The sequence below is a fragment of the Oncorhynchus clarkii genome, chromosome 9 (assembly GCF_045791955.1).
Source record: "Oncorhynchus clarkii lewisi isolate Uvic-CL-2024 chromosome 9, UVic_Ocla_1.0, whole genome shotgun sequence".
Taxonomy (NCBI): Eukaryota; Metazoa; Chordata; class Actinopteri; order Salmoniformes; family Salmonidae; genus Oncorhynchus; species Oncorhynchus clarkii.
The window spans coordinates 230230-255031 of NC_092155.1; the positions used below are offsets into that span (position 1 = coordinate 230230).

The 24802-nt window shown below is 50.5% G+C and overlaps 1 protein-coding gene across 2 annotated transcripts in view; it reads left to right on the forward strand.

Moving 5' to 3' along the window:
• Positions 1-24802, forward strand: part of LOC139415745 (ATPase Na+/K+ transporting subunit beta 2a) — a 126103-nt gene that overhangs the window by 18708 nt on the left and 82593 nt on the right. For both annotated transcript variants that reach the window (XM_071163819.1, XM_071163820.1), the window contains exons 2-3: positions 988-1116; positions 15026-15130. In XM_071163819.1, coding sequence (XP_071019920.1) covers positions 988-1116; positions 15026-15130 — 234 coding nt within the window. The remainder of the gene's footprint in view (positions 1-987; positions 1117-15025; positions 15131-24802) is intronic.

Below are 24802 nucleotides of genomic sequence, written 5' to 3' on the forward strand. Positions count from 1 at the left end.
GAGGGAGAAATGTGGTAGGGAGAGAGAGGGAGAAAGGGAGGTGGGGAGAGGAGGGAGAAAGGGAGGTGAGGAGAGAGAGGGAGGTGGGGAGAGAGGGAGAAAGGGGGTAGGGAGAGAGAGGGAGAAAGGGAGGTGAGGAGAGAGAGGAAGAAAGGGAGGTGAGGAGAGAGAGGGAGGTGGGGAGAGAGGGAGAAAGGGAGGTGGGTAGAGGAGGGAAATGGAGATAGAGAGGAAGAGGTACAGAAATGGAAGGAGGGAAAACAGGGAAAGGGAGAGGGAGAGAGAAACAGGGAGAGAGAAACAGGGAGAGAGAAACAGGGGGAGGGAGAGGGAGAGAGAAACAGGGAGAGAGAAACAGGGGGAGGGAGAGGGAGAGAGAAACAGAGGGAGAGAGAAACAGAGGGAGAGAGAAACAGGGAGAGAGAAACAGGGGGAGGGAGAGGGAGAGAGAAACAGAGGGAGAGAGAAACAGAGGGAGAGAGAAACAGGGAGAGAGAAACAGGGGGAGGGAGAGGGAGAGAGAAAAAGGGAGAGAGAAACAGTGGGAGGGAGAGGGAGAGAGAAACAGAGGGAGAGAGAAACAGGGAGAGAGAAACAGGGGGATGGAGAGGGAGAGAGAAACAGAGGGAGAGAGAAACAGGGGGAGGGAGAGAGAGAGAGAAACAGAGGGAGAGAGAAACAGGGAGAGAGAAGGAATGAACAGCCTTGGGTATATTCTAGTGTAATATACTGGTATGGTCAGTCTAGCTGTATTGAGAAGGTACTGCTCTGTTTCAGCTGGTATGGTCAGTTTAGCTGTATGGAGGAGAAGGTACTGCTCTGTTTCAGCTGGTATGGTCAGTCTAGCTGTATGGAGGAGAAGGTACTGCTCTGTTTCAGCTGGTATGGTCAGTCTAGCTGTATGGAGAAGGTACTGCTCTGTTTCAGCTGGTATGGTCAGTTTAGCTGTCTGTTTCAGCTGATGGTGTGTGTTTGTGTGTGTTCCAGGTCTGATCCTGCTGTTCTACCTGGTGTTCTATATATTCCTTGGTGGAATGTTCGTCCTGACCATGTACGTGATGCTGCTAACACTGGACGACTATAAACCTACCTACCAGGACCGCCTTGTTACCCCAGGTACAGACACCCACCTTTTTAAAACATTTTTTACCTTTATTTAACCAGGCAAGTCAGTTTTTTTTTTTTTTTTACCTTTATTTAACCAGGCAAGTCAGTTTTTTTTTTTTTTTTCAATGACGGCCTAGTGGGTTAACTGCCTGTTCAGGGGCAGGACGACAGATTTGTACCTTGTCAGCTCGGGGGTTTGAACTTGCAACCTTCCGGTTACTAGTCCAACACTCTAACCACTAGGCTACCCTGCCACCCCACCTACCAGGACCGACTCGCTACCCCAGGTACAGACACACCTACCAGGACTTCCTCGTTACCCCAGGTACAGACACACCTACAAGGACCACCTCATAACCCCAGGTACAGACACACACCTACCAGGACCTCCTCGTTACCCCAGGTACAGACACACCTTCCAGGACCACCTCGTTACCCCAGGTACAGACACACCTACCAGGACCTCCTCGTTACCCCAGGTACACAAACACCTACCAGGTCCGTCTCGTTACCCCAGGTACAGACACACACCTACCAGGACCTCCTCGTTACCCCAGGTACAGACACACACCTACCAGGACCTCCTCGTTACCCCAGGTACAGACACACCTACCAGGACCGCCTCGTTACCCCAGGTACAGACACACCTACCAGTATCGCCTCGTTACCCAAGGTACACAAACACCTACCAGGACCGCCTCGTTACCCCAGGTACAGACACACCTACCGGTATCACCTCGTTACCCAAGGTACACAAATACCTACCAGGACCTCCTCGTTACCCCAGGTACACAACATCTACCAGGACCGCCTTGTTTCCCCAGGTACACAAACACCTACCAGGACCGCCTCGTTACCCCAGGTACAGACACACCTACCAGGACCTCCTCATAACCCCAGGTACAGACACACCTACCAGGACCTCCTCGTTACCCCAGGTACAGACACACCTACCAGGACCTCCTCGTTACCCCAGGTACAGACACACCTACCAGGACCTCCTCGTTACCCCAGGGACAGACACACCTACCAGGACCACCTCGTTACCCCAGGTACAGACACACACCTACCAGGACCTCCTCATAACCCCAGGTACAGACACACCTACCAGGATTTCCTCGTTACCCCAGGTACAGACACACCTACCAGGACCGCCTCGTTACCCCAGGTACAGACACACCTACCAGTATCGCCTCGTTACCCCAGGTACACAAACACCTACCAGTATCGCCTCGTTACACAAGGTACACAAACACCTACCAGGACCGCTTCGTTACCCCAGGTACACAAACACCTACCAGGACCGTCTCGTTACCCCAGGAACAGACACACACCTACCAGGACCTCCTCGTTACCCCAGGTACAGACACACACCTACCAGGATCTCCTCGTTACCCCAGGTACAGACACACCTACCAGGACCGCCTCGTTACCCCAGGTACAGACACACCTACCAGTATCGCCTCGTTACCCAAGGTACACAAACACCTACCAGGACCGCCTCGTTACCCCAGGTACAGACACACCTACCAGGACCTCCTCGTTACCCCAGGTACAGACACTCACCTACCAGGACCAACTCGTTACCCCAGGTACAGACACACCTACCAGGACCTCCTCGTTACCCCAGGTACAGACACACCTACCAGGACCGACTCGTTACCCCAGGTACAAACACACCTACCAGGACCTCCTCGTTACCCCAGGTGCAGACACACATACCAGGACCACCTCGTTACCCCAGGTACAGACACACCTACCAGTATCGTCTCGGTACCCAAGGTACACAAACACCTACCAGGACCTCCTCATTACCCCAGGTACACAAACACCTACCAGTATCGCCTCGTTACCTTAGGTTCAGACACACCTACCAGTATCGCCTCGTTACCTCAGGTACAGACACACCTACCAGGACCTCCTCGTTACCCCAGGTACAGACACACACCTACCAGGACCGACTCGTTACCCCAGGTACAGACACACCTACTAGTATCGCCTCGTTACCTCAGGTACAGACACACCTACCAGGACCTCCTCGTTACCCCAGGTACAGACACGCACCTACCAGGACCGACTCGTTACCCCAGGTACAGACACACCTGCCAGGACCGACTCGTTACCCCAGGTACAGACATACACCTACCAGGACCGCCTCGTTACCCCAGGTACAGACACACCTACCAGGACCGCCTCGTTACCCCAGGTACAGACACACCTACCAGGACCTCCTCGTTACCCCAGGTACAGACACACACCTACCAGGACCTCCTCGTTACCCCAGGTACAGACACACCTACCAGGACCTCCTCGTTACCCCAGGTACAGACACACCTACCAGGACGTCTCGTTACCCCAGGTACAGACACACACCTACCAGGACCTCCTCGTTACCCCAGGTACAGACACACCTACCAGTACCTCCTCGTTAACCCAGGTACAGACACACTTACCAGGACCTCCTCGTTAACCCAGGTACAGACACACTTACCAGGACCTCCTCGTTTCCCCATGTACATACACACCTACCAGTACCTCCTCGTTACCCCAGGTACAGACACACCTACCAGGACCTCCTCGTTACCCCAGGTACAGACCCACCTACCAGGACGTCTCGTTACCCCAGGTAAAGACACACACCTACCAGGACCTCCTCGTTACCCCAGGTACAGACACACCTACCAGTACCTCCTCGTTAACCCAGGTACAAACACACTTACCAGGACCTCCTCGTTACCCCATATACAGACACACACCTACCAGGACCTCCTCGTTACCCCAGGTACAGACACACCTACCAGGACCTCCTTGTTACCCCAGGTACAGACACACCTACCAGGACCTCCTCGTTAACCCAGGTACAGACACACACCTACCAGGACCGACTCGTTACCCCAGGTACAGACACACCCACTAGTATCGCCTCGTTACCTCCGGTACAGACACACCTACCAGGACCTCGTTACCCCAGGTACAGACACACACCTACCAGGACCTCCTCGTTACCCCAGGTACAGACACACCTACCAGGACCTCCTCGTTACCCCAGGTACAGACACACACCTACCAGGACCGCCTCGTTGCCCCAGGTACAGACACACCTACCAGGACCTCCTCGTTACCCAAGGTACACAAACACCTACCAGGACCGCCTCGTTAACCCAGGTACAGACACACACCTACCAGGACCACCTCATAACCCCAGGTACAGACACACTTACCAGGACCTCCTCGTTACCCCATGTACAGACACACACCTACCAGGACCTCCTCGTTACCCCAGGTACAGACACACACCTACCAGGACCGCCTCGTTACCCCAGGTACAGACACACACCTACCAGTATCACCTCGTTACCCAAGGTACACAAACACCTACCAGGACCTCCTTGTTACCCCAGGTACAGACACACCTACCAGGACCTCCTCGTTACCCCAGGTACAGACACACACCTACCAGGACCTCCTCGTTACCCCAGGTACAGACACACACCTACCAGGACCTCCTCGTTACCCCAGGTACAGACACACACCTACCAGGACCGCCTCGTTACCCCAGGTACAGACACACCTACCAGTATCGCCTCGTTACCCAAGGTACACAAACACCTACCAGGACCGCCTCGTTACCCCAGGTACAGACACACCTACCAGGACCTCCTCGTTACCCCAGGTACAGACACTCACCTACCAGGACCAACTCGTTACCCCAGGTACAGACACACCTACCAGGACCTCCTCGTTACCCCAGGTACAGACACACCTACCAGGACCGACTCGTTACCCCAGGTACAAACACACCTACCAGGACCTCCTCGTTACCCCAGGTGCAGACACACATACCAGGACCACCTCGTTACCCCAGGTACAGACACACCTACCAGTATCGTCTCGGTACCCAAGGTACACAAACACCTACCAGGACCTCCTCATTACCCCAGGTACACAAACACCTACCAGTATCGCCTCGTTACCTTAGGTACAGACACACCTACCAGTATCGCCTCGTTACCTCAGGTACAGACACACCTACCAGGACCTCCTCGTTACCCCAGGTACAGACACACACCTACCAGGACCGACTCGTTACCCCAGGTACAGACACACCTACTAGTATCGCCTCGTTACCTCAGGTACAGACACACCTACCAGGACCTCCTCGTTACCCCAGGTACAGACACGCACCTACCAGGACCGACTCGTTACCCCAGGTACAGACACACCTGCCAGGACCGACTCGTTACCCCAGGTACAGACATACACCTACCAGGACCGCCTCGTTACCCCAGGTACAGACACACCTACCAGGACCTCCTCGTTACCCCAGGTACAGACACACACCTACCAGGACCTCCTCGTTACCCCAGGTACAGACACACCTACCAGGACCTCCTCGTTACCCCAGGTACAGACACACCTACCAGGACGTCTCGTTACCCCAGGTACAGACACACACCTACCAGGACCTCCTCGTTACCCCAGGTACAGACACACCTACCAGTACCTCCTCGTTAACCCAGGTACAGACACACTTACCAGGACCTCCTCGTTAACCCAGGTACAGACACACTTACCAGGACCTCCTCGTTTCCCCATGTACAGACACACCTACCAGTACCTCCTCGTTACCCCAGGTACAGACACACCTACCAGGACCTCCTTGTTACCCCAGGTACAGACCCACCTACCAGGACGTCTCGTTACCCCAGGTAAAGACACACACCTACCAGGACCTCCTCGTTACCCCAGGTACAGACACACCTACCAGTACCTCCTCGTTAACCCAGGTACAAACACACTTACCAGGACCTCCTCGTTACCCCATGTACAGACACACACCTACCAGGACCTCCTCGTTACCCCAGGTACAGACACACCTACCAGGACCTCCTTGTTACCCCAGGTACAGACACACCTACCAGGACCTCCTCGTTACCCCAGGTACAGACACACACCTACCAGGACCGACTCGTTACCCCAGGTACAGACACACCCACTAGTATCGCCTCGTTACCTCCGGTACAGACACACCTACCAGGACCTCGTTACCCCAGGTACAGACACACACCTACCAGGACCTCCTCGTTACCCCAGGTACAGACACACCTACCAGGACCTCCTCGTTACCCCAGGTACAGACACACACCTACCAGGACCGCCTCGTTGCCCCAGGTACAGACACACCTACCAGGACCTCCTCGTTACCCAAGGTACACAAACACCTACCAGGACCGCCTCGTTAACCCAGGTACAGACACACACCTACCAGGACCACCTCATAACCCCAGGTACAGACACACTTACCAGGACCTCCTCGTTACCCCATGTACAGACACACACCTACCAGGACCTCCTCGTTACCCCAGGTACAGACACACACCTACCAGGACCGCCTCGTTACCCCAGGTACAGACACACACCTACCAGTATCACCTCGTTACCCAAGGTACACAAACACCTACCAGGACCTCCTTGTTACCCCAGGTACAGACACACCTACCAGGACCTCCTCGTTACCCCAGGTACAGACACACACCTACCAGGACCTCCTCGTTACCCCAGGTACAGACACACACCTACCAGGACCTCCTCGTTACCCCAGGTACAGACACACACCTACCAGGACCGACTCGTTACCCCAGGTACAGACACACCTACCAGGACCTCCTCGTTACCCCAGGTACAGACACACACCTACCAGGACCTCCTTGTTACCCCAGGTACAGACACACCTACCAGGACCTCCTCGTTACCCCAGGTACAGACACACACCTACCAGGACCTCCTCGTTACCCCAGGTACAGACACACACCTACCAGGACCTCCTCGTTACCCCAGGTACAGACACACACCTACCAGGACCGACTCGTTACCCCAGGTACAGACACACCTACCAGGACCTCCTCGTTACCCCAGGTACAGACACACACCTACCAGGACCTCCTTGTTACCCCAGGTACAGACACACCTACCAGGACCTCCTCGTTACCCCAGGTACAGACACACACCTACCAGGACCTCCTCGTTACCCCAGGTACAGACACACACCTACCAGGACCTCCTCGTTACCCCAGGTACAGACACACCTACCAGGACCTCCTCGTTACCCCAGGTACAGACACACCTACCAGGACCGACTCGTTACCCCAGGTACAGACACACCTACCAGGACCTCCTCGTTACCCCAGGTACAGACACACCTACCAGTACCTCCTCGTTAACCCAGGTACAGACACACTTACCAGGACCTCCTCGTTAACCCAGGTACAGACACACTTACCAGGACCTCCTCGTTTCCCCATGTACAGACACACCTACCAGTACCTCCTCGTTACCCCAGGTACAGACACACCTACCAGGACCTCCTCGTTACCCCAGGTACAGACACACCTACCAGGACGTCTCGTTACCCCAGGTACAGACACACACCTACCAGGACCTCCTCGTTACCCCAGGTACAGACACACCTACCAGTACCTCCTCGTTAACCCAGGTACAGACACACTTACCAGGACCTCCTCGTTACCCCATGTACAGACACACCTACCAGGACCTCCTTGTTACCCCAGGTACAGACACACCTACCAGGACCTCCTCGTTACCCCAGGTACAGACACACACCTACCAGGACCGACTCGTTACCCCAGGTACAGACACACCTACTAGTATTGCCTCGTTACCTCCGGTACAGACACACCTACCAGGACCTCGTTATCCCAGGTACAGACACACACCTACCAGGACCTCCTCGTTACCCCAGGTACAGACACACCTACCAGGACCTCCTCGTTACCCCAGGTACAGACACACACCTACCAGGACCGCCTCGTTGCCCCAGGTACAGACACACCTACCAGGACCTCCTCGTTACCCAAGGTACACAAACACCTACCAGGACCGCCTCGTTAACCCAGGTACAGACACACACCTACCAGGACCACCTCATAACCCCAGGTACAGACACACTTACCAGGACCTCCTCGTTACCCCATGTACAGACACACACCTACCAGGATCGCCTCGTTACCCCAGGTACACAAACACCTACCAGGACCGCCTCGTTACCCCAGGTACAGACACACACCTACCAGTATCACCTCGTTACCCAAGGTACACAAACACCTACCAGGACCTCCTTGTTACCCCAGGTACAGACACACCTACCAGGACCTCCTCGTTACCCCAGGTACAGACACACACCTACCAGGACCTCCTCGTTACCCCAGGTACAGACACACCTACCAGGACCTCCTCGTTACCCCAGGTACAGACACTCACCTACCAGGACCTCCTCGTTACCCCAGGTACAGACACTCACCTACCAGGACCAACTCGTTACCCCAGGTACAGACACACCTACCAGGACCTCCTCGTTACCCCAGGTACAGACACACCTACCAGGACCGACTCGTTACCCCAGGTACAAACACACCTACCAGGACCTCCTCGTTACCCCAGGTGCAGACACACATACCAGGACCACCTCGTTACCCCAGGTACAGACACACCTACCAGTATCGTCTCGGTACCCAAGGTACACAAACACCTACCAGGACCTCCTCATTACCCCAGGTACACAAACACCTACCAGTATCGCCTCGTTACCTTAGGTACAGACACACCTACCAGTATCGCCTCGTTACCTCAGGTACAGACACACCTACCAGGACCTCCTCGTTACCCCAGGTACAGACACACACCTACCAGGACCGACTCGTTACCCCAGGTACAGACACACCTACTAGTATCGCCTCGTTACCTCAGGTACAGACACACCTACCAGGACCTCCTCGTTACCCCAGGTACAGACACGCACCTACCAGGACCGACTCGTTACCCCAGGTACAGACACACCTGCCAGGACCGACTCGTTACCCCAGGTACAGACATACACCTACCAGGACCGCCTCGTTACCCCAGGTACAGACACACCTACCAGGACCTCCTCGTTACCCCAGGTACAGACACACCTACCAGGACCTCCTCGTTACCCCAGGTACAGACACACACCTACCAGGACCTCCTCGTTACCCCAGGTACAGACACACCTACCAGGACCTCCTCGTTACCCCAGGTACAGACACACCTACCAGGACGTCTCGTTACCCCAGGTACAGACACACACCTACCAGGACCTCCTCGTTACCCCAGGTACAGACACACCTACCAGTACCTCCTCGTTAACCCAGGTACAGACACACTTACCAGGACCTCCTCGTTAACCCAGGTACAGACACACTTACCAGGACCTCCTCGTTTCCCCATGTACAGACACACCTACCAGTACCTCCTCGTTACCCCAGGTACAGACACACCTACCAGTACCTCCTCGTTACCCCAGGTACAGACCCACCTACCAGGACGTCTCGTTACCCCAGGTAAAGACACACACCTACCAGGACCTCCTCGTTACCCCAGGTACAGACACACCTACCAGTACCTCCTCGTTAACCCAGGTACAAACACACTTACCAGGACCTCCTCGTTACCCCATATACAGACACACACCTACCAGGACCTCCTCGTTACCCCAGGTACAGACACACCTACCAGGACCTCCTTGTTACCCCAGGTACAGACACACCTACCAGGACCTCCTCGTTACCCCAGGTACAGACACACACCTACCAGGACCGACTCGTTACCCCAGGTACAGACACACCCACTAGTATCGCCTCGTTACCTCCGGTACAGACACACCTACCAGGACCTCGTTACCCCAGGTACAGACACACACCTACCAGGACCTCCTCGTTACCCCAGGTACAGACACACCTACCAGGACCTCCTCGTTACCCCAGGTACAGACACACACCTACCAGGACCGCCTCGTTGCCCCAGGTACAGACACACCTACCAGGACCTCCTCGTTACCCAAGGTACACAAACACCTACCAGGACCGCCTCGTTAACCCAGGTACAGACACACACCTACCAGGACCACCTCATAACCCCAGGTACAGACACACTTACCAGGACCTCCTCGTTACCCCATGTACAGACACACACCTACCAGGACCTCCTCGTTACCCCAGGTACAGACACACACCTACCAGGACCGCCTCGTTACCCCAGGTACAGACACACACCTACCAGTATCACCTCGTTACCCAAGGTACACAAACACCTACCAGGACCTCCTTGTTACCCCAGGTACAGACACACCTACCAGGACCTCCTCGTTACCCCAGGTACAGACACACACCTACCAGGACCTCCTCGTTACCCCAGGTACAGACACACACCTACCAGGACCTCCTCGTTACCCCAGGTACAGACACACACCTACCAGGACCGCCTCGTTACCCCAGGTACAGACACACCTACCAGTATCGCCTCGTTACCCAAGGTACACAAACACCTACCAGGACCGCCTCGTTACCCCAGGTACAGACACACCTACCAGGACCTCCTCGTTACCCCAGGTACAGACACTCACCTACCAGGACCAACTCGTTACCCCAGGTACAGACACACCTACCAGGACCTCCTCGTTACCCCAGGTACAGACACACCTACCAGGACCGACTCGTTACCCCAGGTACAAACACACCTACCAGGACCTCCTCGTTACCCCAGGTGCAGACACACATACCAGGACCACCTCGTTACCCCAGGTACAGACACACCTACCAGTATCGTCTCGGTACCCAAGGTACACAAACACCTACCAGGACCTCCTCATTACCCCAGGTACACAAACACCTACCAGTATCGCCTCGTTACCTTAGGTACAGACACACCTACCAGTATCGCCTCGTTACCTCAGGTACAGACACACCTACCAGGACCTCCTCGTTACCCCAGGTACAGACACACACCTACCAGGACCGACTCGTTACCCCAGGTACAGACACACCTACTAGTATCGCCTCGTTACCTCAGGTACAGACACACCTACCAGGACCTCCTCGTTACCCCAGGTACAGACACGCACCTACCAGGACCGACTCGTTACCCCAGGTACAGACACACCTGCCAGGACCGACTCGTTACCCCAGGTACAGACATACACCTACCAGGACCGCCTCGTTACCCCAGGTACAGACACACCTACCAGGACCTCCTCGTTACCCCAGGTACAGACACACCTACCAGGACCTCCTCGTTACCCCAGGTACAGACACACACCTACCAGGACCTCCTCGTTACCCCAGGTACAGACACACCTACCAGGACCTCCTCGTTACCCCAGGTACAGACACACCTACCAGGACGTCTCGTTACCCCAGGTACAGACACACACCTACCAGGACCTCCTCGTTACCCCAGGTACAGACACACCTACCAGTACCTCCTCGTTAACCCAGGTACAGACACACTTACCAGGACCTCCTCGTTAACCCAGGTACAGACACACTTACCAGGACCTCCTCGTTTCCCCATGTACAGACACACCTACCAGTACCTCCTCGTTACCCCAGGTACAGACACACCTACCAGGACCTCCTCGTTACCCCAGGTACAGACCCACCTACCAGGACGTCTCGTTACCCCAGGTAAAGACACACACCTACCAGGACCTCCTCGTTACCCCAGGTACAGACACACCTACCAGTACCTCCTCGTTAACCCAGGTACAAACACACTTACCAGGACCTCCTCGTTACCCCATGTACAGACACACACCTACCAGGACCTCCTCGTTACCCCAAGTACAGACACACCTACCAGGACCTCCTTGTTACCCCAGGTACAGACACACCTACCAGGACCTCCTCGTTACCCCAGGTACAGACACACACCTACCAGGACCGACTCGTTACCCCAGGTACAGACACACCCACTAGTATCGCCTCGTTACCTCCGGTACAGACACACCTACCAGAACCTCGTTACCCCAGGTACAGACACACACCTACCAGGACCTCCTCGTTACCCCAGGTACAGACACACCTACCAGGACCTCCTCGTTACCCCAGGTACAGACACACACCTACCAGGACCGCCTCGTTGCCCCAGGTACAGACACACCTACCAGGACCTCCTCGTTACCCAAGGTACACAAACACCTACCAGGACCGCCTCGTTAACCCAGGTACAGACACACACCTACCAGGACCACCTCATAACCCCAGGTACAGACACACTTACCAGGACCTCCTCGTTACCCCATGTACAGACACACACCTACCAGGACCTCCTCGTTACCCCAGGTACAGACACACACCTACCAGGACCGCCTCGTTACCCCAGGTACAGACACACACCTACCAGTATCACCTCGTTACCCAAGGTACACAAACACCTACCAGGACCTCCTTGTTACCCCAGGTACAGACACACCTACCAGGACCTCCTCGTTACCCCAGGTACAGACACACACCTACCAGGACCTCCTCGTTACCCCAGGTACAGACACACACCTACCAGGACCTCCTCGTTACCCCAGGTACAGACACACACCTACCAGGACCGACTCGTTACCCCAGGTACAGACACACCTACCAGGACCTCCTCGTTACCCCAGGTACAGACACACACCTACCAGGACCTCCTTGTTACCCCAGGTACAGACACACCTACCAGGACCTCCTCGTTACCCCAGGTACAGACACACACCTACCAGGACCTCCTCGTTACCCCAGGTACAGACACACATCTACCAGGACCTCCTCGTTACCCCAGGTACAGACACACACCTACCAGGACCGACTCGTTACCCCAGGTACAGACACACCTACCAGGACCTCCTCGTTACCCCAGGTACAGACACACACCTACCAGGACCTCCTTGTTACCCCAGGTACAGACACACCTACCAGGACCTCCTCGTTACCCCAGGTACAGACACACACCTACCAGGACCTCCTCGTTACCCCAGGTACAGACACACACCTACCAGGACCTCCTCGTTACCCCAGGTACAGACACACCTACCAGGACCTCCTCGTTACCCCAGGTACAGACACACCTACCAGGACCGACTCGTTACCCCAGGTACAGACACACCTACCAGGACCTCCTCGTTACCCCAGGTACAGACACACCTACCAGTACCTCCTCGTTAACCCAGGTACAGACACACTTACCAGGACCTCCTCGTTAACCCAGGTACAGACACACTTACCAGGACCTCCTCGTTTCCCCATGTACAGACACACCTACCAGTACCTCCTCGTTACCCCAGGTACAGACACACCTACCAGGACCTCCTCGTTACCCCAGGTACAGACACACCTACCAGGACGTCTCGTTACCCCAGGTACAGACACACACCTACCAGGACCTCCTCGTTACCCCAGGTACAGACACACCTACCAGTACCTCCTCGTTAACCCAGGTACAGACACACTTACCAGGACCTCCTCGTTACCCCATGTACAGACACACCTACCAGGACCTCCTTGTTACCCCAGGTACAGACACACCTACCAGGACCTCCTCGTTACCCCAGGTACAGACACACACCTACCAGGACCGACTCGTTACCCCAGGTACAGACACACCTACTAGTATTGCCTCGTTACCTCCGGTACAGACACACCTACCAGGACCTCGTTATCCCAGGTACAGACACACACCTACCAGGACCTCCTCGTTACCCCAGGTACAGACACACCTACCAGGACCTCCTCGTTACCCCAGGTACAGACACACACCTACCAGGACCGCCTCGTTGCCCCAGGTACAGACACACCTACCAGGACCTCCTCGTTACCCAAGGTACACAAACACCTACCAGGACCGCCTCGTTAACCCAGGTACAGACACACACCTACCAGGACCACCTCATAACCCCAGGTACAGACACACTTACCAGGACCTCCTCGTTACCCCATGTACAGACACACACCTACCAGGATCGCCTCGTTACCCCAGGTACACAAACACCTACCAGGACCGCCTCGTTACCCCAGGTACAGACACACACCTACCAGTATCACCTCGTTACCCAAGGTACACAAACACCTACCAGGACCTCCTTGTTACCCCAGGTACAGACACACCTACCAGGACCTCCTCGTTACCCCAGGTACAGACACACACCTACCAGGACCTCCTCGTTACCCCAGGTACAGACACACACCTACCAGGACCTCCTCGTTACCCCAGGTACAGACACACACCTACCAGGACCGACTCGTTACCCCAGGTACAGACACACCTACCAGGACCTCCTCGTTACCCCAGGTACAGACACACACCTACCAGGACCTCCTTGTTACCCCAGGTACAGACAAACCTACCAGGACCTCCTCGTTACCCCAGGTACAGACACACACCTACCAGGACCTCCTCGTTACCCCAGGTACAGACACACACCTACCAGGACCGACTCGTTACCCCAGGTACAGACACACCTACCAGGACCTCCTCGTTACCCCAGGTACAGACACACACCTACCAGGACCTCCTTGTTACCCCAGGTACAGACACACCTACCAGGACCTCCTCGTTACCCCAGGTACAGACACACACCTACCAGGACCTCCTCGTTACCCCAGGTACAGACACACACCTACCAGGACCTCCTCGTTACCCCAGGTACAGACACACACCTACCAGGACCGACTCGTTACCCCAGGTACAGACACACCTACCAGGACCTCCTCGTTACCCCAGGTACAGACACACACCTACCAGGACCGCCTTGTTACCCCAGGTACAGACACACCTACCAGGACCTCCTCGTTACCCCAGGTACAGACACACACCTACCAGGACCTCCTCGTTACCCCAGGTACAGACACACCTACCAGGACCTCCTCGTTACCCCAGGTACAGACACACCTACCAGGACCGACTCGTTACCCCAGGTACAGACACACCTACCAGGACCTCCTCGTTACCCCAGGTACAGACACACCTACCAGGACCGACTCGTTACCCCAGGTACAGACACACCTACCAGGACCTCCTCGTTACCCCAGGCACTGACACACCCTAATCTCTTACCATCTCTGTTGTACTGTAGGTATGATGATCCGTCCACGGGGCGAGGCCATGGAGATCCTCTACAACACCAAGGACACAGAGAGCTTTGACATCTATGCCCAGACACTGAACAACTTCCTCGAATGTAAGCCGTTAATAAACAAAAAACATACATCGACTAAAACAATAAACATAACATTAATGACATCACACGTCCTCAGACCCACTTTTCCACCGTGTGCCGTGTTTTCCACCAGTACATAGAGTAGCCAACCAAATAGAAAGAGTAGCCAGCCAAGCTACTGGGTAAAAAAACAATTGGTGGCCTTTGGTACATTCAACTGCCTTGATTTCAACTCAAATATAAAATTGATTGAATACTTTAAGTTTTAAGTTTACTTAAGTTTACTTACGTAAAACTAAGTTTACCTCCCAGGTTGGAAAAATGTGTTGTTGTATTGTGTAGAATGACATGACTTTACAATTTAAATGACTGCAAATGTCGAAATTCAGTGTATTGTTAGTTGTTTTGAATATTGTCTAGACCTATATGATCTGGGGTATTTTCTGAGTAAGATAACCTTTTTGAACATTTAACCTGTCTTCATTTGAGGTTAAAGTCTTATGTCAAGTAGAATTATGTATTTTATTCTAACAGAAAATAAAGTAAAGAGGCTGTGGTTTAGCTGTGTTTTTGTAGTGATCACCTAGCAAGAGGCTGTTATTTAGCTGTGATCACCTAGCAAGAGGCTGTTATTTAGCTGTGATCACCTAGCAAGAGGATGTTATTTAGCTGTGATCACCTAGCAAGAGGATGTTATTTAGCTGTGATCACCTAGCAAGAGGATGTTATTTAGCTGTGCTTTTGAAGTGATCACCAATCTATAGGCTTTTTTGTTAGCTGTGATCACCTAGCAACAGGGTGTTGTTTAGCTGTGATCACCTAGCAAGAGGCTTTTGTTTAGCTGTGTTTTTGTAGTGATCACCAAGCTAGAGGCTTCTTTTTTTAGCTGTGATCACCTAGCAACATGCTGTTGTTTAGCTGTGTTTTTGAAGTGATCACCAAGCTAGAGGCTTCTTTTTTTAGCTGTGATCACCTAGCAAGAGGCTATTGTTTAGCTGTGATCACCTAGCAACAGGCCGTTGTTAAGCTTTGATCACCTAGCAAGTGGCTGTTATTTAGCTGTGATAACCTAGCAACAGGCTGTTGTTTAGCTGTGATCACTTAGCAAGAGGATGTTGTTTAGCTGTGATCACCTAGCAAGAGGATGTTGTTTAGCTGTGTTTTTGTAGTGATCATCAAACAAGAGGATGTCGTTTTTTTGTGATCACCAAGCAAGAGGATGTTGTTTAGCTGTGTTTTTGTAGTTATCACCAAGCAAGAGGCTGTTGTTTAGCGGTGTTTTTGTAGTGATCACCAATTAACAGACTGTCGTTTAGGTGTGATCACCTAGCAACAGGCTGTTGTTTAGCTGTGATCACCAAGCTAGAGGCTTTTCTTTAGCTGTGGTCACCCAGCAACAGGCCGTTGTTTAGCTGTAATCACCTAGCAACAGGTGGTTGTTTCACTGTGATCACCTAGCAACAGGCTGTTGTTTAGCTGTGTTTTTGTAGTGATCACCTAGCAACATGCTGTTGTTTAGCTGTGTTTTTGTAGTGATCACCAAGCAAGAGGATGTCGTTTTTTTGTGATCACCAAGCAAGAGGATGTTGTTTAGCTGTGATCACCTTGCAAGAGGCTGTTATTTAGCTGTGTTTTTGTAGTGATCACCTAGCAACATGCGGTTGTTTAGCTGTGTTTTTGTAGTGATCACCAAGCAAGGGGCTGTTGTTTAGCTGTGATCACCTTGCAAGAGGTTGTTGTTTAGCTGTGTTTTTGTAGTGATCACCAAGCAAGAGGCTGTTATTTAGCTGTGATAACCTAGCAAGAGGCTGTTGTTTAGCTGTATTCACCAAGCTAGAGGCTTTGCTTTAGCTGTGATCACCAAGCAATAGGCCGTTGTTTAGCTCTGATCAACTGGCAACAGGGTGTTGTTAAGCTGTGATCACCTAGCAACAGGCTGTTGTTTAACTGTTATCACCAAGCTAGAGGCTTTTCTTTAGCTGTGATCACCCAGCAACAGGGCGTTGTTTAGTTGTAATCACCTAGCAACAGGTGGTTGTTTAGCTGTGATCACCTAGCAACAGGCTCTTCTTTAGCTGTATTCACCAAGCTAAAGGCTTTCCTTTAGCTGTGATCACCCAGCAACAGGCCGTTGTTTAGTTGTAATCACCTAGCAACAGGTGGTTGTTTAGCTGTGATCACCTAGCAACAGGCTGTTCTTTAGCTGTGGTCACCCAGCAATAGGCCGTTGTTTAGCTGTAATAACCTAGAAACAGGTGGTTGTTTACCTGTGATCACCTAGCAACATGCTGTTGTTTAGCTGTGTTTTTGTAGTGATCATCAAGCAAGAGGCTGTCATTTAGCTGTGATCACCTAGCAACAGGCTGTTGTTTACCTGTGATCACCTAGCAACAGGCTGTTGTTTAGCTGTGTTTTTGTAGTGATCATCAAGCAAGAGGCTGTCATTTAGCTATGATGACCAAGCAAGACGCTGTTGTTCAGCTTAGTTTTCGTAGTGATCACCAAGCTAGAGTTTTTTTTGTTGCTGTGATCACCTAGCAACAGACTGTTGTTTAGCTGTGATCACCTAGCAAGAGGCTGTTGTTTAGCTGTGTTTTTGTAGTGATCATCAAGCAAGAGAATGTCGTTTATCTGTTATCACCAAGCAAGAGACTGTCGTTTAGCTGTGATCAACCAGCAACAGGCCATTGTTTAGCTGTAATCACATAGCAACAGGTGGTTGTTTAGCTGTGTTTTTGTATTGATCACCAAGCAACAGACTGTCGTTTAGCTGTGATCAACCAGCAACAGGCCATTGTTTAGCTGTAATCACATAGCAACAGGTGGTTGTTTAGCTGTGTTTTTGTATTGATCACCAAGCAAGAGGCTGTTATTTAGCTGTGTTTTTGTAGTGATTATCAAGCAAGAGGCTGTTGTTTAGCTGTGTTTTTGTAGTGATCACCAAGCAACAGACTGTTGTTTACCTGTGATCACCTAGCAACAGGCTGTTGTTTAACTGTGATCACCAAGCAAGAGGCTGTTGTTTAGCTGTGTTTTTGTAGTGATCATCAAGCAAGAGGCTGTCATTTAACTGTGATCACCTAGCAACAGGCCGTTGTTCAGCTGTGATCACCTAGCAACAGGCTGTTGTTTAGCTGTGATCACCTAGCAACAGGCTGTTGTTTAACTGTGATCATCAAGCAAGAGGCTGTCATTTAGCTATGATTACCAAGCAAGAGGCTGTTGTTTAGCTGTGTTTTTGTAGTGATCACCAAGCTAAAGGCTTTTTTTTTTTAGCTGTGACCACCTAGAAACAGGCTGTTGTTTAGCTGTGATCACCTAGCAAGAGGCTGTTTGTTTAGTTGTGTTTTTTTAGTTATCACCGAGCAAGAGGCTGTTATTTAGCTGTGTTTTTGTAGTGATCACCAAGCAACAGACTGTCGTTTAGCTGTGATCAACCAGCAACAGGCCGTTGTTTAGCTGTAATCACATAGCAACAGGTGGTTGTTTAGCTGTGTTTTTGTAGTGATCACCAAGCAAGAGGCTGTTATTTAGCTGTGTTTTTGTAGTGATCACCAACCAACAGACTGTCGTTTAGGTGTGATCACCTAGCAACAGGCTGTTGTTTAACTGTGATCACCAAGCAAGAGGCTGTTATTTAGCTGTGTTTTTGTAGTGATTATCAAGCAAGAGGCTGTTATTTAGCTGTGTTCTTGTAGTGATCACCAAGCAACAGACTGTCGTTTAGCTGTGATCACCTAGCAATAGGCTGTTGTTTAGCTGTGATCACCAAGCAAGAGGCTGTTGTTTAGCTGTGTTTTTGTAGTGATCACCAAGCAAGAGGCAGTTGTTTAGCTGTGATCACCTAGCAAGGGGCTGTGGTTTAGCTGTGATCACCTAGCAAGTGGCTGTTGTTTAGCTGTGATCACCTAGCAACAGGCTGTTATTTAGCTGTGATCACCAAGCTAGAAGCTTTTCTTTAGCTTTGATCACCTAGCAACAGGCTGTTCTTTAATTGTGTTTTTGTAGTGATCACCTAGCAACATGCTGTTGTTTATCTGTGTTTTTGTAGTGATCACCAAGCAAGAGGCTGTTGTTTAGCTGTGATCACCTAGCAAGAGGCTGTTGTTTAGCTGTGATCACCTAGCAAGAGGCTGTTGTTTAATTGTGTATTTGTAGTTAACACCAAGCAAGAGGCTGTTATTTAGCTGTGTTTATGTAGTGATCACCAAGCAACAGACTGTCGTTTAGGTGTGATCACCTAGCAACAGGCTGTCGTTTAACCGTGATCACCAAGCAAGAGGCTGTTCTTTAATTGTGTTTTTGTAGTGATCACCTAGCAACATGCTGTTGTTTAGCTGTGTTTTTGTAGTGATCACCAAGCAAGAGGCTGTTGTTTAGCTGTGATCACCAAGCTAGAGGCTTTTCTTTAGCTGTGATCACCTAGCAACAGGCCTTTGTTTAGCTGTGATCACCTAGCAACAGGCTGTTGTTTAGCTGTGTTTTTGTAGTGATCACCAAGCAAGAGGCTTTCATTTAGCTGCGTTTTTGTAGTGATCACCAAGCAACAGATTGTCGTTTAGCTGTGATAACCTAGCAAGAGGCTGTGTTTTGCTGTATTCACCAAGCTAGAGGCTTTCCTTTAGCTGTGATCACCAAGCTAGAGGCTTTTCTTTAGCTGTGATCACCCAGCAACAGGCTGTTGTTTAGCTGTAATCACATAGCAACAGGTGGTTGTTTAGCTGTGTTTTTGTAGTGATCACCAAGCAAGAGGCTGTTATTTAGCTGTGTTTTTGTAGTGACCACCAAGCAACAGACTGTCGTTTAGGTGTGATCACCTAGCAACAGGCTGTTGTTTAACTATGATCACCAAGCAAGAGGCTGTTGTTTAGCTGTGATCACCTAGCAACAGGCTGTTGTTTAGCTGTGTTTTTGTAGTGATCACCAAGCTAGAGGCTTTCCTTTAGCTGTGATCACCTAGCAACAGGCCGTTGTTCAGCTGTGATCACCTAGCAACAGGCTGTTGTTTAGCTGTGATCACCTAGCAACAGGCTATTGTTTAACTGTGATCACCAAGCAAGAGGCTGTTGTTTAGCTGTGTTTTTGTAGTGATCACCAAGCAAGAGGCTGTTGTCTAGCTGTGATCACCTAGCAAGTGGATGTTGTTTAGCTGTGATCACCAAGCTAGCAGCTTTTCTTTAGCTGTGATCACCTAGCAACCGGCTGTTGTTTAGCTGTGTTTTTGTAGTGATCACCTAGCAACATGCTGCTGTTTAGTTGTGTTTTTGTAGTGATCACCAAGCAAGAGGCTGTTGTTTAGCTGTGATCATCTAGCAACAGGCTGTTGTTTAGCTGTGATTCCTAGCAAGAGGCTGTTGTTTAGCTGTGATAACCAAGCAAGAGGCTATTCTTTAGCTTTGATCACCTAGCAACAGGCTGTTGTTTAGCTGTGATCACCTAGCAACAGGCCATAGTTTAGCTGTGATCACCAAGCAAGAGGCTGTTGTTTAGCTGGGTGTTTGTAGTGATCATCAAGCAAGAGGATGTTGTTTAGCTGTGATCACCTAGCAAGAGGCTGTTGTTTAGCTGTGATCACCTTGCAACAGGCTGTTTTTTTAGCTGTGATCACCTAGCAACAGGCTGTTGTTTAGTTGTGATCACCTAGCAACAGGCTATTGTTTAGCTGTGATCACCTTGCAACAGGCTATTTTTTTAACTGTGATCACCAAGCAAGAGGCTGTTGTTTAGCTGTGTTTTTGTAGTGATCATCAAGCAAGAGGCTGTCATTTTGCTATGATGACCAAGCAAGAGGCTGTTGTTTAGCTGTGTTTTTGTAGTGATCACCAAGCAAGAGGCTGTTGTTTAGCTGTGATCACCTAGCAAGTGGATGTTGTTTAGCTGTGATCACCAAGCTAGAAGCTTTTCTTTAGCTGTGATCACCTAGCAACCGGCTGTTGTTTAGCTGTGTTTTTGTAGTGATCACCTAGCAACATGCTGCTGTTTAGCTGTGTTTTTGTAGTGATCACCAAGCAAGAGGCTGTTGTTTAGCTGTGATCATCTAGCAACAGGCTGTTGTTTAGCTATGATGACCTTGCAACAGGCTGTTGTTTAGCTGTGATTCCTAGCAAGAGGCTGTTGTTTAGCTGTGATCACCAAGCAAGAGGCTATTCTTTAGCTTTGATCACCTAGCAACAGGCTGTTGTTTAGCTGTGATCACCTAGCAACAGGCCATAGTTTAGCTGTGATCACCTAGCAACAGGCTGTCGTTTAACCGTGATCACCAAGCAACAGGCTGTTGTTTAGCTGTGTTTTTGTAGTGATCACCAAGCAAGAGGCTGTTGTTTAGCTGTGATCACCAAGCTAGAGGCTTTTCTTTAGCTGTGATCACCTAGCAACAGGCCTTTGTTTAGCTGTGATCACCTAGCAACAGGCTGTTGTTTAGCTGTGTTTTTGTAGTGATCACCAAGCAAGAGGCTTTCATTTAGCTGCGTTTTTGTAGTGATCACCAAGCAACAGATTGTCGTTTAGCTGTGATAACCTAGCAAGAGGCTGTGTTTTGCTGTATTCACCAAGCTAGAGGCTTTCCTTTAGCTGTGATCACCAAGCTAGAGGCTTTTCTTTAGCTGTGATCACCCAGCAACAGGCTGTTGTTTAGCTGTAATCACATAGCAACAGGTGGTTGTTTAGCTGTGTTTTTGTAGTGATCACCAAGCAAGAGGCTGTTATTTAGCTGTGTTTTTGTAGTGACCACCAAGCAACAGACTGTCGTTTAGGTGTGATCACCTAGCAACAGGCTGTTGTTTAACTATGATCACCAAGCAAGAGGCTGTTGTTTAGCTGTGATCACCTAGCAACAGGCTGTTGTTTAGCTGTGTTTTTGTAGTGATCACCAAGCTAGAGGCTTTCCTTTAGCTGTGATCACCTAGCAACAGGCCGTTGTTCAGCTGTGATCACCTAGCAACAGGCTGTTGTTTAGCTGTGATCACCTAGCAACAGGCTATTGTTTAACTGTGATCACCAAGCAAGAGGCTGTTGTTTAGCTGTGTTTTTGTAGTGATCACCAAGCAAGAGGCTGTTGTCTAGCTGTGATCACCTAGCAAGTGGATGTTGTTTAGCTGTGATCACCAAGCTAGCAGCTTTTCTTTAGCTGTGATCACCTAGCAACCGGCTGTTGTTTAGCTGTGTTTTTGTAGTGATCACCTAGCAACATGCTGCTGTTTAGTTGTGTTTTTGTAGTGATCACCAAGCAAGAGGCTGTTGTTTAGCTGTGATCATCTAGCAACAGGCTGTTGTTTAGCTGTGATGACCTTGCAACAGGCTGTTGTTTAGCTGTGATTCCTAGCAAGAGGCTGTTGTTTAGCTGTGATAACCAAGCAAGAGGCTATTCTTTAGCTTTGATCACCTAGCAACAGGCTGTTGTTTAGCTGTGATCACCTAGCAACAGGCCATAGTTTAGCTGTGATCACCAAGCAAGAGGCTGTTGTTTAGCTGGGTGTTTGTAGTGATCATCAAGCAAGAGGATGTTGTTTAGCTGTGATCACCTAGCAAGAGGCTGTTGTTTAGCTGTGATCACCTTGCAACAGGCTGTTTTTTTAGCTGTGATCACCTAGCAACAGGCTGTTGTTTAGTTGTGATCACCTAGCAACAGGCTGTTGTTTAGCTGTGTTTTTGTAGTGATCACCAAGCTAGAGGCTTTCCTTTAGCTGTGATCACCTAGCAACAGGTCGTTGTTCAGCTGTGATCACCTAGCAACAGGCTATTGTTTAGCTGTGATCACCTTGCAACAGGCTATTTTTTTAACTGTGATCACCAAGCAAGAGGCTGTTGTTTAGCTGTGTTTTTGTAGTGATCATCAAGCAAGAGGCTGTCATTTTGCTATGATGACCAAGCAAGAGGCTGTTGTTTAGCTGTGTTTTTGTAGTGATCACCAAGCAAGAGGCTGTTGTTTAGCTGTGATCACCTAGCAAGTGGATGTTGTTTAGCTGTGATCACCAAGCTAGAAGCTTTTCTTTAGCTGTGATCACCTAGCAACCGGCTGTTGTTTAGCTGTGTTTTTGTAGTGATCACCTAGCAACATGCTGCTGTTTAGCTGTGTTTTTGTAGTGATCACCAAGCAAGAGGCTGTTGTTTAGCTGTGATCATCTAGCAACAGGCTGTTGTTTAGCTATGATGACCTTGCAACAGGCTGTTGTTTAGCTGTGATTCCTAGCAAGAGGCTGTTGTTTAGCTGTGATCACCAAGCAAGAGGCTATTCTTTAGCTTTGATCACCTAGCAACAGGCTGTTGTTTAGCTGTGATCACCTAGCAACAGGCCATAGTTTAGCTGTGATCACCAAGCAAGAGGCTGTTGTTTTTGTAGTGATCATCAAGCAAGAGGATGTTGTTTAGCTGTGATCACCTAGCCAGCGGCTGTTGTTTAGCTGTGATCACCTTGCAACAGGCTGTTTTTTTTAGCTGTGATCACCTAGCAACAGGCTGTTGTTTAGCTGTGATCACCTAGCAACAGGCTGTTGTTTAGCTGTGATCACCAAGCTAGAGGCTTTTCTTTAGCTGTGATCACCCAGCAACAGGCCGTTGTTTAGCTGTAATCACATAGCAACAAGTGGTTGTTTAGCTGTGATCACCAAGCAAGAGGCTGTTGTTTAGCTGGGTTTTTGTAGTGATCATCAAGCAAGAGGATGTTGTTTAGCTGTGATCACCTAGCAAGAGGCTGTTGTTTAGCTGTGATCACCTTGCAACAGGCTGTTTTTTTTTATAGCTGTGATCACCTAGCAACAGGCTGTTGTTTAGCTGTGATCACCTAGCAACAGGCTGTTGTTTAGCTGTGATCACCAAGCTAGAGGCTTTTCTTTAGCTGTGATCACCCAGCAACAGGCCGTTGTTTAGCTGTAATCACATAGCAACAATTGGTTGTTTAGCTGTGATCACCAAGCAAGAGGCTGTTGTTTAGCAGTGTTTTTGTAGTGATCACCAAGCATGAGGCTGTTGTTTAGCTGTAATCACCAATCTAGAAGATTTTCTTTAGCTGTGATCACCTAGCAACAGGCTGTTGTTTAGCTATGATCACCTAGCAACATGCTGTTGTTTTGCTGTAATCACCAAGCTAGAAGCTTTTCTTTAGCTGTGATCACCTAGTAACAGGCTGTTGTTTAATTCTGTTTTTGTAGTGATCACCTTGCAACATGCTGTTGTATAGCTGTGTTTTTGTAGTGATCACCTAGCAAGTGACTGTTGTTTAGCTGTGATCACCAAGCTAGAAGCTTTTCTTTAGCTGTGATCACCTAGCAACAGGCCATAGTTTAGCTGTGATCACCAAGCAAGAGGCTGTTGTTTTTGTAGTGATCATCAAGCAAGAGGATGTTGTTTAGCTGTGATCACCTAGCCAGAGGCTGTTGTTTAGCTGTGATCACCTTGCAACAGGCTGTTTTTTTTAGCTGTGATCACCTAGCAACAGGCTGTTGTTTAGCTGTGATCACCTAGCAACAGGCTGTTGTTTAGCTGTGATCACCAAGCTAGAGGCTTTTCTTTAGCTGTGATCACCCAGCAACAGGCCGTTGTTTAGCTGTAATCACATAGCAACAAGTGGTTGTTTAGCTGTGATCACCAAGCAAGAGGCTGTTGTTTAGCTGGGTTTTTGTAGTGATCATCAAGCAAGAGGATGTTGTTTAGCTGTGATCACCTAGCAAGAGGCTGTTGTTTAGCTGTGATCACCTT